This window comes from Ambystoma mexicanum, chromosome 3p, assembly GCF_040938575.1.
Source record: "Ambystoma mexicanum isolate Mex_15411 chromosome 3p, UKY_AmexF1_1, whole genome shotgun sequence".
Taxonomy (NCBI): Eukaryota; Metazoa; Chordata; class Amphibia; order Caudata; family Ambystomatidae; genus Ambystoma; species Ambystoma mexicanum.
The window spans coordinates 939162683-939181376 of NC_090925.1; the positions used below are offsets into that span (position 1 = coordinate 939162683).

The window sequence follows — 18694 nt, forward strand, 5'->3', positions numbered from 1 at the left end:
GTGGGACAAGCGGTTCTAAGACACTTATTTGCTCATGACCCTTCTCACATCCCACCTCCTTCTTCAGGTACTGCTCGCTAATCTATGCACAGCATGTGATCTAAGCAGATTCCACAAGCCTCAGAAGGGATACATTACTCACCGTAATAGTATTTCTGATGCTTGTATCTGCTTAGATTCACATGCGACCCACCCTTCCTCCCCTCTGAGAGAAGGCGCACGGTTGCTTGTAGTTTTACCTTTCTATCTCCTTGGATTATCTGTACTCACAGTACTCCTCATGCTACCTCATGTCAGAAAAATTACAATCTGAGGATCCTAGATGCGTGAGGGATCTTGGGTACAGTGGACGTCACACTAGGGATAGCATTACTGGCACGCCCTGTGTCGACGCCCATTTTCGAGTTTCGAAAAACAAACTGTAATACTCAGCAGCTTCCACTAGATGTCGGCTTATGCACAGCATGTGAATCTAAGCAGATACAAGCATCAGAAATACGATTACAGTGAGTAATGTATCCCATATATTTTGACCAAGGGTCCGCCGATATTAGATGTGCAGGAAATAAAAGCAACTGCACTTGACAATGTCCCCACCCCTTTTCTGAAGCCCGTTTGCAGTGGGCTCAGTAACCTATTACTTTCAGCCCAGTCTGTTAGGTTCTTCAGAACCAGTTTAGCAAAGATTTTAGCGAAGGAGTCAATTAGGGCGACAGGGCAGTAGTTTGATGGATTTGTGCCGTGATTCCGGACAAGGTGTACCTCCTGCTATCTGTGAGAAGAGTCTGAACAGAATGTCAGACCATAATGAAGAGTCGTCTTTGAATATTTGGTTCGATGTGCAGTCCGGACCACAGGCTCTTGTATTTATTTTTGCAATGGCCAATTGAATATAAAGTTGGTCAAACTGGAAGTTCCATGTAATTGTCCTAGAGTCATTAGTCACAGTATTCTAAGGATGCGTTGTAGATTAATTACATTTTTTACGCCAGTACACTGTCCAAGCCCCTCCAGCCACACAGCAGGACTTCCTGCCTTCACAGACACTCTGGAGCCTGAGCATGCTTGCCCGAGGTCTCCTGTGAAGATAAAGTTAACAAAAATGATTTTCCTGCCCTGGTGATAAGGGGAAGGACCAGGAACACTGAAATGGCAATATAAGAAGACTGGCTCATTTTGCTAAAATGAGCACCCATGGGTGCCTTTACCCGGGGCTGTGGAAACTGCCCAGGGTAAAGGTGCACTGAATTAGTAAAAAGGTTCACTGCCACCATCCATTAAAGGTAAGTTTGTCCCTGTTACGTAAATGTTAATTAAAAGGAGAAAGGGGATACGTTGTATCTCCCCAGCATGCCACATAAGGTCAAGTGTGCTGGTTTCACCTAATACATTGTAAAAGAGATCCAAAGATCCTTTCTACCAATGGGAACTAGTTACCACAAGGTTAGCCAGATAAAGTTAAAAGGGGAGCCCAAGGGCAACCCAGCAACAGGACACTATGGAGAGTCTTGAAGATGACACCCATAAAACGAGTAAAAGATTGTGAATGTGGAAAAAGGTTGCCACTCACTGAGGTATAGAGAAAAAGATTCATCATTGCTAGGAAAATCTTACCCAACAACTATCGTGCCACTATTTAAGCGCTCTGCCTACATTTAGACCTCCCAATTCTATGTGTGACTGCATTGACGGTTGTTCCCCTTTTTGAGCCCTTACACCCTGCCCTCCTCCTTACCTCCCGTGGTTAACCAGACATCGCCACCCAGCCGGGTGTGTACACTGAAGCTGGATGAAAAGACCACTAAAAGGAAAGAACCGTGAGGGTTTACTATCCCGGGTTCAACAACCATAACCAAAAGGACCTCCAAGATAAATGACAAAACCACATAGGAACCAAAAAAGGAGCAAAAAACAAATTTGAACCACAAGGGTCTTTCAACCAAAGTCTCAACTACCCACAACCTCACCAAATGCAAGCAACAGCAAAGACTAAACCCAAAAAAACAGGAAACCCACTAATCCAAAGAGGGCACCTGGTCAAAGGAATACATCCCACAACCCAAACATCATGCCTCGCCACAAGAAAGACAAAGAAGCCAGAACAGACAACAGAAATATATAATTTTTTTTTTAAAAAAAGACTGCTCTGGGTGGCACCAACAAACAGGATCCCATAACTTTAAAAAACTGGACAATATACTTCCCAGACGGCCTGAGGAGACATACAAAGAACTGAGCAAAGACTGACTACCTTCCTCGCTACCTCTCCACATACGACTGCGTGGCAGGCAAAAATGGCACAGCAACAACAAACCGCCAGCCAACAAGCGTCACGAATACAGACCAGACCGCACCAGGACATTAAACACAACTAATTAACCATCCCAACTCATTATTCACCAGTGACAATACCCCAACCAGAATCAGACGCGCCATACCTCATTAAAGGCGTGAACAGACGAGTACCCACACAATTGGCCACCTGGACCGAACCGAAACAAACCAACCCGGCCATAAACCTTATTGGTCTACGCTACTAAGAAACTGATCACAAAAGAACCACTCTGCCCAACGGGTTCAACCAGGGAAAACACACCAGCAACAGAAACCCAACCGACGATGCACTGTGACGAACAAACCATTCAATCTACTACCTGAAAGGAAAATCAAACTAACTACACTGCAGGCTTCTCAACGTTGGATCCATGGCAGAACACTCAATAGTAATCCACAACCTCATAAGCGAAGGAGGCAGGCGTGCTTTCTCACAGAAACCTCGTTATCAGACTACTTACTATAAAGCCATAGTGAACGAAGCAATACTGGACAATTACAAATGGATACACGCAAACAGAGAAAAAGGCGGGATTGCAATCGTACACAAAACACATCCGAGCATCTTGAGTCACCGCAACCAAAGCAGAAGACTATGAATCCCTCCATCAAGATAGAACTCAGACCAATCCAACATAGTATTCCTTCTCATCTACAGACCACCTTCTTAGAGCCCCAACTTGGCAACAGAAATAGTCGGCGTGGCCGCCATGCTATCGACCCACCACGACAACCTAGTCATACTGGGTTGACTATGTATGACTAGGTTGTGCATACTAGGACTATGTGCATCTGCACCACCTACACCAATGGTTTTGAGCAACCACCAACTAATATTCTCCATCACATCCCAAACCCGCTTACCGGCCGTGAAGGAAATACTCCATACCAGAAAGACAAGAACCTAGAGGCCCAAACAAACCACCTAGACTCAACCGTGCCAAGCGAAAGAGAACCCACCGAAACAAGCATAGACACAGCAGAAGACTCAGGATCACCAATGCCCTTGATCAATTAGCACCAGCTAAAACATTCAAAGCAACACCAAGCATTCATTAAACATCTTTCCTGGAAAACGGCATTCTTGGTTGCAATAACTTCAACCAGGCGAGTGGGTGAAATCCAGGCATTTTCCTCAAAACTGCCCTTTTTGACGTTTCACAAGGGGGCGCCTATTCTACGTACTAGCACAAACTTTGTCTAAGGTGCCATCCTCTTTACATTTCAATCAGCGGGTGGTTTTGCATGTGTTCTTTGGCACACCGTCTCCAGCGGAGCTGCCGCTAGACACGCTGGATGTAGTGCGTGCCCGCAAGTACTGTGTGGCTCGTACAAAGTCATTCCGTACTATACAGCCACTATTTGATTCATTTGGTCCTTCTGGGACGGGAAGGCTCTCTCAAAGTTCTACATGTCAAGATTGATTGCAGCGTGCATCTCACTCTGCCATAAGCAGGACAGCAGGCCCCTGGAGCACTTTACCAGAGTAGTAGCTGCCACCATTACTTTCCTCTCTGGAATAATGCTGCCTGACATCTGCCATGCAGCCAGCTGGAGATCTGTGCGTACATTCACCAGGTTCTACTGTGTCGACACCGATTCCGCAGAAAAATCTAGAGTTGGCCAGTCTGTTCTGCTGAAACTTTTTGCATGAGGTTAGTAAGTATCCAGGGTTACGTTATGTTGGGAGCTTGTCTACGCCCATAGGGATTCTTGTAATACTGCTTTGTAATCTTTTCACAGTATGTGGATCTAAGAACAATCCACTGCTGGAGAAGGAAGAAGTTACTTACCTGTAACTCCGGTTCTCCAGCATTAGTATTTTTCAGAAATTGACATGTCACCCTCTGACCCATCCCGCATGGCTCGTCTTTTGGTTCTTACTGCCACTGACGTGCGTTTGCCAAATCTGAAGATGGCCGACAGGAGGTGTTCCTATTTCCTGTGGGTAGTAGGACTAAGAGTCTGACATTTTTCAGTTTGTTTAAACAACTGTTACTGAGGATTCCCTGCCTGACTAGGAATAGTCACAGCATGTGAATCTATGAAAGGTACAAATGCTGGAGAACCAGAATTACTGGGTAAGTAACGTATCTCTTACTTGTAACTCCTGTTTTCCTGCATGGGTCTGGCATGGATTCACATGCGAACTATCCCTCCTTCCCCTATGTGGCTTGTTAGGCAAGATTGTATGCAGTATCCTTTGGGTGCGAACTATCCCTCCTTCCCCTATGTGGCTTGTTAGGCAAGATTGTATGCAGTATCCTTTGGGTGCACTACAATAACCTTGACCTCCTGGCAATAGGGACACCCAGCCTTTGGTATAAGTCTGAACTGCACAGGTTGGTAGTGTGGTGGAGCAGCTGGGCTTATCTCAAGAGGGGTCAATGTGAGCAGTAATGTTGTGAGACACCATACAGTTATTCAAATAAACACTTGCACTCAAGGTTTCTTGATAAAACAATTATTAATTTTAAGTTGGTTATATAAGCCTTCTTCAGAAAGGGAGCAAAACATGTAACACTTATAATACACTTCAAAACACACTTCGTTTCTCCAAATCAGACGACACCCATTGGAGATGGCACACACACTTCCTACACCCTCAGGTGACTTAAATAGCTTGCACACTATGGATATTTATTTTATCACTGGTACATTTAGAGCAATGCTGAGTTTGGTGGAAAAAAGATAGAGTAGAGGAATAAAACAAAGGTAAACAAATAACTCCTAAGCAGGCAAGTACTTTTAAACACCTTCCAAAGCACAAAGTCCGAGGTAAAGAGGAGTCTCTCAGGGAGCCAGGACAGCCAATGTTGATTGCACAATGTCAAGGGGAGCTGGAGGTCTTTGCAGGTAGGTAAAATGTCTTGCACAATGTTTGTAGAAATGTTTGTAGAAAATGGAACAGTTGAAGGGACACAAGCTGAGGTGCTTGTGAGGGGCAAAGCTTTAGCACTCTGCAAGGTAACCAAGACAGGGCTCACGTGAGAGCAAAGACTACACAACAAGAGGTAAGTTCTTTACAGTACCTCTGGTTGGAAGAAAAGTTTCCAGCTGGCTTCTGTTCCTGTGCAGCTCTGCAGATCCTGGTGTTCCTGAGCCTCAGTCATGGGGACAATGGGACGGTCAGCGGCAGCAATGGGCAAATTTAAATTCAGCAGTCCTTCAGTGTTTCAGCTCCTCGCGTCGGACAGCAAATAGCAACACTGTGGTTCTCGGGTACTGTTAAGCAAGATTGTATGCAGTACCCTTTGGGTGCACTACAACAACCCTGATCCCCTAACAATAGGAACCCAACCTTTGGTATAAGTCTGTACTACACAGGTTGGTAGTGTGGTCAAGTAGCCAGGCTGATCTTAAGAGGGGTCAATGTGAGCTGTAGGGGAGTTAGAGATTCACAGTGACAAGTATTCAAACAAACTCTTGCACACACGGTTTCTTGATTAAATAATTATTAATTTAACCGTCTGTTTGAATAAGCCTTTTTCAGAAGGGAGCAATATAATAAAGCAGCACACAAATACACCTCAGAAATACACTTAGTTTTCTAAATCAGCAAATGCCCATTTGGGATTGCTCAGAAACTACCTACGTACTCGGGTGACCTCAACAGCTACTGTGTTGTGCACATTAATATATCACTGTTGCATTTAGAATGTACTTGAGAGGTGTGCCAAAGAAAAGAGGTTTCAGGATAAGACAAATATTCACAAAATTATTCTTAACCAGCTAAGTACTTTAAAACAAAAAAGAAAACAATGCAAAGTCTATGAACTCTTTCCTAGGGGGAGGCAGAAACACATAAGCCGAGGAGAGAAGAGTCATTCAGGGAGCCAGGCCAGCCAATGTTGAGTTAGCAATAGTCAACGTGAACTGAAGAACTTCATGCAGGTAAGTAAAAGTCTAGCATAATGTTTTAGAAATCTTTGTAGCAAAAATAGAATCAAATGTATGGTCACAAGCTGTTAGGCCTGGCCTGTGAGTAGTAGAAGATGCAAGAAACTCTACAAGAACAAACGAGACAGTCTCAACTGAGAGCAAGCAAAGTAGCACAAGAGGAAAGTTGGCTTCTGTGCCTGTGCAACTTTGCAGATCCTGCTGTTCCTGTGCCTGTCGTGGGGACAAGAGGGAGGACTTCTGGGGACTCCGGCACTGGGATGGTCACCGACCGCAACCAGCAATTTTCAAACCAGTGGCATTTGTTTCAGCTCCTCGCGTCTACCGCAAATAGCAACACCACGGTTCCTGGCTGTCGAGATGGGCTTTCCTTGCTTTCTTGGGACCAGCACTCGGTTGAGGTGGCTCAGCCTCAGTCAGTCCTGCTTCCTGGGAGTCCAGCGGATCTTCCTGGAGCTCTTGGCCAGCTTAAAAGCAACTTGACATGACCTGATGTTCCTCGGTTCCTGCAGCGATTGCATTGGAAATTCAACCAGCCTCAAGAGGATGTCCAGGTGGCTTACTTTGGAGTTGATTGGTCCCACCAACTCAAAGGGAGTTTTGAGTTGGTGGGACCTTGCGGGGCTTGTCTGTCGATAAGAATTTGGAGCTTCAGCACAGCAGCAGGGCTTCACCGGGCAAACCAACAGTCCAGGAGTTGCAGCAGACGCCTCTTCTAAGTTCTTCTTCGGATTCCTTCGTCCAGTGGTCGACTCGGCCTTCCAAGCCAAAAAGCCTCGCCTTTTTTGCAGGTTTCTCCCATTCATTCCAGCCTAGCTGTCGGTCACCCAGCAGGGTGGCTGTCCTTGCTGGACAGCCAGCCGGCCAATCAGCTTTGGGTGCATTCCTGTAACCAAGGGGATTAAGCACAGGGAGTTCTGGGCACCTCCCTCATTTCCTGCCCCTGCCAGACATACTGGTGCCAGAGGCGGGTTTCACTTGTGAGTCCCGCCAAAGTAAAAACACACAATGGTAGTAAAATGTAAACCACTGCCACCAGCCATTAATTGTAGAAAGGGTAACATAAAAATGTGACAAGAGAAACTAGACAAAGGGTATGCTAACTAACCACTCCAGCACCCTATTGTAAAATGGTGTGCTCTGGGTCTAGAAAGTTACAATTTGTAAGTAGTCATTTTCACTTAACTGCTCTTGGAAACAGTAATTTTACCAAGAGAAGGTATTTAAACCTTTGGGAAATCTAAGACTTCCCTGTGCCACTGCACTGAAGGTGCTGTCTGACACAATGGGCCTCATTCCGAGTTTGGAGGTAGCCATGGTGCTATTAGCGCCATGGCTGCCTCCAAAATCGGTCCGGGTTCCTTGAATGAGGAATTACCGGGCCATTCCAACCTTGGAGGACCCGGTAATTCCTCATTCAAAATACCCATCCCCATTAGAGCACCCATATAAGGCTCAATGGGAATGGGGAGGGAGCTAATAACGGGCCTGTTTATTTTATATTTATTTTCATTTTTGTAACGCGCCAACGTGCCCGTAGGCCTCAGAGCGCACACAAAGACAAGACATAGACAAGCTCAAGAGGCAGTAGAGGAGGACAGAGTCGATGAGTTATTTCAGGTTGAAGTGATTTTTTTATGGCCATTTGAATACAGTATAGCTCTGGATCTGCCGTATCCGTGCTGGTAGTGTGCATCAAGCTTGGTGCCTCCAAATTTGGATGTCCTAAATTTGGGGTGTTTGTGGATGACAGCAGTAGATGAGCGAAGATTTCTCTCGTTAGGCTTGGCACTAATACGGGCCGACAGGTATGTTGGACTGCTGAGACTAAGGCATTTGTGGGTCGTGGTAAGCACCTTGTGTGTTATACGATGTTTGACCGGAAGCCAATGAAGTCTTTTTCTAAATGTGGAGATGTGTGCTCGACGAGACTGATTGAAGATATTGCGCACCGCGTTGTTCTGATACACTTGTAAAGATTGGATGTTAGAGGCAGTAGTGCCGGCTAGAAGACTATTGCAATAGTCTAATCTAGAATTAATCAGTGCCGTGGACAAGAGGGCACAGTTTTCTTCCGAGATGAATGGGCAAATGTATCCTATTCGCTTGTTTAGAAGGCCGCAGCTAGACTTAATGATGGAAACATGGGACTGCATGGAAAGTTCTTCGTCCTGCTAAGGGACCTCTGAATGCGGCGCCGTTAACCCCTTAACGCCGCACTCGGAATGAGGCCCAATATAAAGATGATGCCTATGAAGTTTGTCAGACTCCAAAGTCAAAAAGAGCACAAATGAAATCGCACTAAAATTACATGAGAGCTAAAAAGTCCTAAAGTACAGCGAAAGAGCTGGAGGGGTCTCTAAGGTAGATGGGAATGAAGACCTTTCTAAGAATTCTCCCTAACATGGCTCTTATATATCAAACCAATCAAAGGTGTTAGCCAATAGGTAACATACAATTAGGCGAGACAAGCTCCCAATTTCACCTATATCCAAACAACATTAGGGCCTGGCTCTGTCTGGACTGGTTGACTTCCTTTCCAGTCGCTCCTCCCATGTGCAACTGGGCCCTTTCCTCTCCTCCGCTTCAATCTCCACGTTTGGTCCCCCGGGGTTCTATCCTATTGCCATTGCTTTTCAACATCTACCTTGCCCCTTTGGCCCACTTTATTTCATTTTTCTCTTTATTTCCAGTGTTGTGGATGACACTCTGCTCTCCTTCAAGCTTCCCCCCCTTAATCTCATCCACCTCCGCTCTCATTCCTGACTGACTGCTATTCATGCTTGATGCACGGCTAACTATCTGTCTTGATGCCGGTAAGACTGAGATGGGACCCATGCTCCCTCTTTCCCTCCCTCTGGCCGCCCTCCTTGGGCTCTCCCCCCTCCTGTGAAGCTAAAAACCTCAGTCTCATCTTTGGCTCTTCCCCTCCGATAACGGACCTTGCCAAGGAAGGCCCACTTTCAACGTCCCATCCTCAGAGGCATTCTCTCCTTCCTTACCTTCCCCTAGTAACTCAATGTCTCCAGAGCTCTGGTTTTCTCTAGCTTGACTACTGGAACAGCTTTTCCTCAATATGCTTCTCATCGATTCTCACCCTTTCAACTTATCCAGAATAGGACTGCGAGATGTATCCTTGGCCTGAAACCCAGGGACCGCATCTGTCCAGCTCTAAAATCTCTCCACTGGCTCCCGGTGGCTGCAATGATCAAATCCAAGACCCTCTGCATCATCCACAAGGCTTTCTGAGAGGGGAGGGGGGATCTTGGCTGAAGTCTTCACTCTAAGACCCCCTACCAAAACGGGTATCCCGATGCGGAAAGATGTCGTGGCCCCCGCCAAGAAGGGGTGGCTCAAGCGCACTCGACCCAACTGGTCAATCGGTGCCTCAACGCCAAGTATAGGCAGATGGAGGCGGATACACTCTTGCTTTTGGCGCCTCTCCAGCGGCATTATTCCGTGATCGCTGCAGCGTCACTTTACTCTAGGCCTCAGTCGTCCTTGGCCTTCCCAACGCTGTTAGGCAAGGAGGAGAAGATCTTGGAGACCTAGTGGAAAAAGCTGTACTCCGCCTCCATGCTCCTGCGTCAAGCCAACGCGGATGCCAAGCTGCCAGTCGTTAACCAAAGGCTCTGGCGGGAAATTGCGGGCCTAGCAGAAGCCAGACTGGTAGCGCAAGACATCATGGAGTCCACCGTGGCCCACATCGATACCTCTGGCTGAGCCATCTGCATCGCCGCGAACATAAGGACTGCCTGGCTACGGACTACTAAGTTTAACCTTGACGTCCAGGAACGCATATTGAACCTTCCATTCGAGGGTAGTGACCTTTCACTCACCACGGATGAGGAATTGGATAAAAAGAACAGCTTGCAAACAGCAAAGTCTTTTATCTATTCTTGAGAAGGCCACTCCCAAGGCCTATGCCCAGTCACAGCAACACTCCGAAAAGGGGCTGGCCTTTGGTGGATTACGGGACTTTCAGGAACGAAGGTCCAGGCAACCTGACTGTTCTCAGAGTCAGCACCGGAGGAAACTAACAAAAGGGGGTTAGCGACACCCAGCAACTATGCTGGATTTTGAGTGCTTGATTTTTTTTTTATTATTATTTTTTACCCTGGAGAGAGACCCTTTTTCCCACTCTCTCATGTATGTTATTTTGTACACTGTTTTTCTTTTGGTTGTGGAGTCTGACAAACTCCATAGGCATAATCTTTTACATTGTCTCACACAAACTACTGTTTCCCAGAGCAGTAAAGTGAAATTGACTTTACCTACATTTGTAACTTTCCAGACCCAGCAGACACTTGGAGTGCTCTAGGGATTACTTAGCATCCTTTTATGTTACCCTTTCCTCACTGAATGGCTGGGGGTAGTTTACTTTTTACTACCATTATGGGATTGTACTGTGGGCTGCGTTCGCAGCCACGTTAAAGCACCCAGGGTTGCCATTTTTGTCAAAATGGCCCTGGTCGTCTTTTTCGCCATTTCTTTTTTGAAAAGGTCTTTCTTGAGATTTACTCTGCGCGCCAAACCAGGTTTGGTCCCTTTGTTCCTTTTGCCTTTGGCGGGGATTCACGAGTGAAGCCCGCCTCTGGCTCCAGGGTGTCTGGCGGGGGCAGGAAGCAAGGTAGTTGCCCGAAACTCCCTGTGCTTAGTCTCCTAGGAGACAGGAATGCACTCTTAGGTGATTGGCCGACTGGCTGTCCGGCAGGGACAGCCAACCTGCTGGGCGACTAACAGCTGGGCTGGAATGAATGGGAGCAAGCTGTATCAAAGGAGAGGCTTTTTTGGCTTGGAAGACAGAGTCGACCACTGGACGAAGGAATCCGAAGAAGAACTTGCAAGAGACGCCTGCTGCAACCCCAGGACCATTGGTTTTCCCGGTGAAGCCCTGCTGCTGTGCTGAAACTCCAAATTCGTATCAACAGAGAAGCCCCTGCAAGGACGACTTCTCCCTTTGAGTTGGTGGGACCAATTGACTCCAAAGTAAGCCCCCTGGACATCCTCTCAAAGCTGGTCGAATATCCACTGCAGTCGCTGCTGGATCCGGAGAGCCAGGGAGAGGAACTCCAGTTTGTGTGCATTGCTTTTAAGCTGGCCAAGAGCTTCAGGATGATCCTCCGGACTGCCAGGAAGCAGGACTGACCAAGCCTGAACCCCCTCAACAGAGTGCAGGACCCCAGCTGCAAGGAAAGCCCATCTCGACAGCCAGGAACTGCGGTGTTGCTATTTGCAGTAGACGTGAGCAGCTGAAACACTGAACAGCCACTTGTTTGAAGTGAAGCTCAGGAACAGCAAGATCTGCACAGGAACAGAAGTCATCTGCTGCACTTTTTCTTCGAACCTAAAGGTACTGTAAAGTCTAAGAACTTGCCTCTTGTGGTGTAGCCACTTGTCCTCGTTGGAGACTTGCCTGGTTGCATGTGTAGAGTTGCTTGCTGCTTCTTTAATTCAGAAGCCTAATCCGCTGGTGGTTCTACTTTGATTGCTTCTGTTCTAGCAAGACTTTTTAAACATTGAAAAATACTTTCTACTTATCTGCAAGAAGAGCTTCAGTTCACCTCGACTTTTTGCTAACTTAACAATGGCTGCCCTGGCTCCCTGAATAACTCTTCCCTCTTCTGCTTGTTTTGCCTTCCTTCCAGGAAAGGGTTAACTAACTTTGCATTGGGCGGTTGTTTGAAAGTACTTAACTACTTAAGAATAAATGTGTGAATGCTTGTTTTATTCTAAATGCAGCAGTGATATATTAATGCCAACAGCACCCTGGCTATTGAAGTCAACTGAGGGTGTAGGTAGTGCCTGTGTCATCCAAAATGGGTATTTGCTGATTTAGATAACTAAGAATGTGTGTTGCTTTATATTGCTCCCTTCTGAAGGCTTATTCTAACTGACTGATGAATGGTTTAATAATTGTTTAATCAAGAAACCTTGTGTAAGAGTTTATTTCAATACTTGTCACTGTGAATCTCTGTAGAACTCCCCTACAGCTCACACTGACCCCTCTTGAGAAAAGCCTGACTGCTCAACACGCTACCAACCTGTATAGTACAGACTTATACCAAAGGTTGGGTTCCTATTGCCAGAAGGTCAGGGTTGTTGTAGTGCACCCAAAGGGTACTGCATACAATCTTGCCTAACAGGGAATAAACCTGGTTTGGCGCGCAGAGTAAATCTCAAGAAGGACATTTCCAGCAAGAAATGGTGAAAAGGACGACCAGGGCCATTTTGACGAAATGGACACCCATGGGTGCGTTGCTGCAATTGCAGCCCACAGTAGAAACGCAATGGTAGGAAAAAGTAAACCACTGCCATCAGCCATTAATTGTAGAAAGGGTAACACACATTTTTTACATGAGAAACTAGACAAAGGGGATACTAAATAACCCCTTCAGCACCAGATTGTAAAATAGTGTGTGCTGGGTCTAGAAAGTTACAAAATGTAAGTAAAGTCAATTTCACTTCACTGCTCTTGGAAACAGTAGTTTCACCAAGAGAAGATATTTAAACCTTTGGGATATTGAAGAGACTTCCCTGTGTCACTGCACTGAAGGTGCTGTGTGTCGCAATGTAAAGATGAGGCCTATGGAGTTTCAGACTCCAAAGTCAAGAGTCCAAATCACAGAAAAATACATGAGTGGAAAAAAGGTAGCGCTCTCTCTCTCCAGGTTAGAAATTAAGTCGTAAAGTCCAGCAGACAGAAAATGGGGAGTTAGCGGAGGGAGTCTCTAAGGTAGAAGGGAATTAGCACATATCTGTGAATTCTCCATAACAGCCTCCCTGCCCCTCTCAGACTTGAGCAGGACCTCCTTAACTTCCAGAAGCTTCTCAAAACCCATCGCTCCTTCCTTCGTGCCCTCCCCTGCTAATGCCTCCTTCTGCAGCTGCGACTGGCTGCCTGGTCCCTTACGAGTCAACGTGGCACCAGGCCCTCCTTGACCAGTCGTACCAGCATGCCCTTCCGGCTGGTTTGGGCGGGCCTCCCTTTTTGGTCCACCTCTCGTCCTCATTTAGCTGGAGGGTCCTCCCCTGCAGCCAACCTTGCATCCCCCACCACTGGCACTTGCCTAGCCCCTGTGCCTCCCTGGATCCCCACCCCCTTTTTGCGCTTCCTTTTTACTGCATTTGCACTTTCTGAATGTCACAAGGCCTAGTAGGACCATTGTCTGTCTTCCATGTTCCTGTTGTGGTGCCTGGAAAAACCTTTTGCTGTATAATGCGTATTATAAATAAATACATCATCTTTAAATTGATATTTGCTGACAATGCTTGCAATGGAGGCATTGCTAACCACAGCTGCGAAGAGCAAGGACTTACAGTAGCAACATCACCATACAGGTGATCATTCTTTCTTTTCAACGCAAGTATAATTTCTGAATATACAAGTCATCCACCATAAGGTAATTTTATTACACTGTCTTTGCATTGTTCCAGCTTTACAGTTGAGACACTTTTTGAATTGCTGAATCAACAGAGCGTTGCTAAGGTTTGAAGGCTTGTTTCATGTTTTCAAGTTGAGAAAATGGTCTGGGATCTGCCTCAATGAATGGCATCATTTATTGTGCATTATTTGGTTTACTGCACAATTACCATCACATTGTTATGCAGCTCTTATAACCGTGTTCTGGGGTTTCCAGGACTTAGATATGTATAATTTTGTGCTTAACATTTGTTTTGCTCTTTTTGCAGGTAAAATGATCACAGCTGCATATGTTCCTCTTCCAGCATATCACAGCCTTTTCCCGGATTCCATGACTTCTACACAGCTGCTGGTCCCTGTGCGACGATAAATGTATATAATTTAACTGGTTTTTTTGTACATAGATATTTTTTGGAGGAAGATCAGAGCTTTTATTTAGGCAAACCTACAAAGGAAAGGTTGTATGTCATTTTTGTGTACTCTTCCAGTTAAAATATATAATAAAAATAAGTAGGAATGCAGTCTTTTTACTCTTTAAAGTTGCATTCTGGCTGTATACAAAGTTGTTCATATTCTGCCTTACAATTAATTTATATTAATGCCGTTGATGAGTGGTGGCAGAGCAGCTCTTGTAAAGGTTTAGGGAATTGGACCGTTATCTGATGGTCAGTGGAGGAATATGGTGCATTTTTAAATGTTGACAAGCCATTCTTGGCTTCCGCAAATTCGTTTTTACATTTCATTAAATGTAGGCGCTTTAATGGTCGATTCCCCAAAAGTGGTTTGAAAATATTGGGTACTTGGAAATAGAAAATTCGCCCATTTGCTAGTTTACAAAAGATAGTCCTATCCAAACAATATACTCTATTGTTCTATTTGGTGAGCAGAGGGCCCCTAAATTGGCTTAACCATTAACAGGGAGGGTGACTGAACATTTTCAAAGCTTTTATTTCCTAATGGTACATTTTTCGAGTTTATGTATCTGTGAAAGTTTATTTTGTAAATAGTGAATTTTGGTGTGTTTAACGTACCAAATAAAATTTTAAACTGCATTTCCTAATAAAGGTGCATTGCATAGACGTTTGAAAGAAAACACGGTTGAAAAAGCATCGAAGTAGGAAGTGCAGTGGTAATTTTTGTCTGGTTGCATATAATCTTTGCTCTTAAGCTCTGTGAGCTCTGAAATATATTTTTTGGTTACTTATGTGTGTTTGACAATACAGCTTGGTATTTCTATCAAACAACTTTCATATTGCAACAATCTTTGTAAAGAACCACTCAAATAAAACACTTAAAAAAAAGTTTTGTCTTCTGAATTTCAACTTTTTCAACTCCATTTGTGTTGGTAGAAGAATGCATTTATAACCAATTGTAGACAACCAAATGGAAAAACAATTGTTGGAACTATTTAATCAGCACAATCCTGTATGCGCAATACACCTAATATTAAACAAGATTGCAATAAAAATTAAGGTCTGTCCCTCTGTTTTCTACTATTGGTTGGATTGCAGAGTGAGGGCATGAAAGAAAACACTGCTCCCACTGTGATGTCCAGACGTCGTGCTCTCTGTTGTGACTGTTTTATAATTAACCTTCACATTGTTTTCGATTTATGGTTTTAAATCTGTTGTGTAGAGGCCTCATGGAAAACTATGCCTTTAACATTTTGCCCAAGGTTCAATTCCCTGGATTGATGCCCTTTGGATGTGCAGCCTCTAAAGCCTCTACCATACAGCCTTTGAGAAACCTGAAGGTGTCTCCATACCAAGTCTCTGGGGATCGCTCATCCAGGTGGCCAGGACACAGCCATCGCTATTGGATCCAGTTCCTGGGGGTGGACCATTGAGGGAGGATCACCTGGATTGGGGGTTCTCTGGGAGTGGGACACCGATAGGTGAGACGCGGTATCCCCTTTCTTTCAACACCTTTTCCCCATCCTACCACGTAGGACATTCAAAGGACATTAAACACCACTGCCCCCCCCCACCCCCCCACCCCCTTCCGTTCGGACAAAGTTAGGCAATTGATCGGAATCATGCACACCCGACGTCCCTTTCCCTTCCCAACAGAGATAAAAGGTGGAGCAAGAGAGCACAGTACAAGCAAGGCAGACCGCACAACGAGACAGCTATTGAGGCCTGGCAGTTCAAGGGGGAAAAGGCGGCAAATACTGAAAGGCTGACATGGAGAGATACAGCATAACCTTTTTGCAGACCCGTGAAACCGCTGCAGAGGGAAGCGTAAGACTGAGGACAATAGCCCCAGTGTGCTGCAACAGATGTCAACGCTGATAAGCGGGAGTGAGGGAAACTCCTGCTACCGTGGTACCAGCCTGGACTACAGTTAGAGGAAAGCCAAGCGGTTCATCACAGCAGGTGAGTCGAGGAGAGAGCCGATGAGAGCCGGGCTGTGGGGAATGAAAGTCGCAAGTTAAACCAAGTTCAAAGAACTGTAAGAGTATTAACCTAAGACCAGCAGCAGAGGGAACCGGCACCATGTGGGTGCTAACTCAGACTATGGTCAATCCCAGTCTGTTAGGATAAATTGGCTGCAGTAACTCTGTGGGAGACACCAGACTTGTCATCTTTGTAATAGGTAACCCACATATTAATGTAGGGCTGTAATACACAAGTTGGTAGAGTGAGCAGCCAGACTTATCTCAAGAGGGGTAAATGTAAGCTGTAGAGATGTAACACTGATTCACAATTACAAGTATTGTATTTTGTTATTTATATTTGTATTTTATTTAGTTGTATAGCGCTCCAGGCCCGAAGGCATCCGGGCGCGTATCTTAGAACAAGGTACAGTTAATGCAGTAGTTGTAGTTACAGTTAAGGCAAGGGTTATAGTTAGATTGTAATACAGGCATTATACAAGTACAGAGTGAGGCAAAAAATAACGTACATGGAAATGCCATAAACAGGAGGTAGTTGCCAAGGAGTAAGGCGAAGAATGTGAAGTATCGGGGTGAGTGGTAGTTGGTCAAGTGTGGTAGCTATCCAAAGCTTGGCTCTTTGTTTCAATAGAGTAGCAGAGGATAAGGATCTGATGGTAAGTGGAAGTGAGTTCCTTAGTTTAGAAGCTAGAACTGGGAAACTTGCATCCCCCAGCTTTCTGAAGTTTGTATCTGGGTATGGTTTGGCAATGTGATTGGGCTGATCTGAGTGCCCGGGTAGGTGCATTCTGAGAGAATCTAGGTAGGTGGGGGCTGGATTGTTTACACATTTGTGGGTGAGTGCAAGAGATTTCAGTACTATAATTTGGGTAACTGAGAGCCAGTGTAGACTCTTCAGTTTCAGAGATGTGTGCAGATCTGGGGATCTTGACAGCCGCTCTAATAGCATTATTTCGAGTGACCTGAAGTTTGGTGAGGGTGCGTTGGTTAGTCCCTTGATATAGTGCATTACAGTAATCAAGTTTACATACCAGTGTCCTGGCCAGAGTAATGCAGTTCTGTGTAGAGGGGAAGGGGTGGTAGGCTGTAATGAGCTTGCATGTGTATGCAGAGGCAGAGACAACCGCATTGGTTTGTCTATTGAGGGACAGCGTAGGATCAAGATAAATTCCAAGAGTTTTGGTGTCATTGGGCACTTTGATGGAGTTGCCATCAATGTTGAAGGTTTTGAACGATGGGTCAAGCTTGTTCAGTTTGTTGGGTGCCCAGGATGAGAAGCTCTGTCTTGTCATCGTTGAAACAGAGCTCATGTTGGGCCATCCACGCTTCAATGACTTGGTAGAGGTCTTTCAAAGCTTCGGAGTCGACTATGTAGTCACCAGTGATGGGAATGAGTATCTGGGTGTCATCAGCATAGTTTGTGTAGGTGACACCCAGATAGCCGAGTACATCAAATAATGGTTTGGTAAATACATTGTAGAGTGTGGGTGAAACACAGGAACCTTGTGGCACTCCACACGGCACCAGGGTTGGATCTGCAGATGAGGTAGGTGAAAATGCTGTGCGTCTGTTGTCCAGGAAGGAACTGATCCAGTTGGAGGCTTTCTCCGAGAAGAAGGCAGCTGATTTCAAATGGTGGCAGAGGATTTGATGATTGACCAAATCGAAAGCTGCTGAGAGATCGAGAAGTCAGGGCCAGTTTGCCATTGTCTTTTAGATCCTCGATTTGAGTTTTGAGATCTAATGGGGCTGTTTATGTCCCATGCTTGGGTCTGAATCCTGATTGTCTAGTACCAAGTAGATTGTTAGTTTTTAAGTATTTCTGGATCTGTAAGTAGGCTGCTTTGTCTAGTATTTTTAGTAGAAACGGGACCATAGTGATGGGTCTGTAATTAGAAGGTATACAAGGGTCAAGGGTAGGTTTTTTTCAACAAAGGGATGACCCAGTAGTCCTTGGAATTATCAGGGACGATGCCCGATTGGAACGAGGAATTAATAAAGGTGGTAATGAAAGGGGCGAGATCATGTGCGGATTCCTTAATGATGGGGGCCGGGCAGGAGTCGCCCTGACAGTTAGGTTTTAACTTGCTGATGTTATTTTCTACCTCTGGGATGGTGAGAGGCGCAAAGCTGAACTGAGTACGAGTAAAGGAAGGAGTGGCCATCTTGAATGCCAGGTGTTTGGTTTGGGAGGTGGTTAGTAGACAATTTTGTTTAGCATTGATTTTAGACTGGAGTGGTTATTTTGGTGAGGAGGGCTTTTTGAATATTTTTGCACCACATGCTGTCTTTACTGCAGGTATCAGGGATGGACGAAGGGCATTCCAGTTCTTTAAGAATTTTGAATAGCTCCCTTGTGTTGGATTCTGTTTGCGAGATGCGTAGGTTGTACATCTCTTTTTTTGCTTGTACAATCGTTTCCTTGTAATTAAGGTAAGCTATGAAGAGATTGTCTTTATTGGTCTCGCAGGGGAGACTTTTCCAAAGAGCTTCTGCATTGCGCTTTTCTTTGCGTAATACTCTGTTTTGGGGTGAACCATAAATTCAGGTGGGCTCGTTGTTTGGATTTCTGTAATTTGAGGGGCGCTATGGTGTTGATGGCTTTGAGCAAGTTTTGGTTAAAGGTGTGCACTAGGACTGTG

The 18694-nt window shown here is 45.4% G+C and overlaps 1 protein-coding gene across 4 annotated transcripts in view; it reads left to right on the plus strand.

The window, feature by feature from the left end:
* The window catches only part of RBM39 (RNA binding motif protein 39), a 446237-nt gene extending 431112 nt beyond the window's left edge, over positions 1-15125 (plus strand). For 3 of the 4 annotated variants that reach the window (XM_069652240.1, XM_069652242.1, XM_069652243.1), the window contains one exon: positions 13927-15125. In XM_069652240.1, coding sequence (XP_069508341.1) covers positions 13927-14027 — 101 coding nt within the window. In that variant the 3' untranslated portion in view covers positions 14028-15125. The remainder of the gene's footprint in view (positions 1-13926) is intronic. The other variant, XM_069652241.1, reaches the window with a different exon arrangement.
* The last annotated feature ends 3569 nt before the right edge of the window (positions 15126-18694 follow it).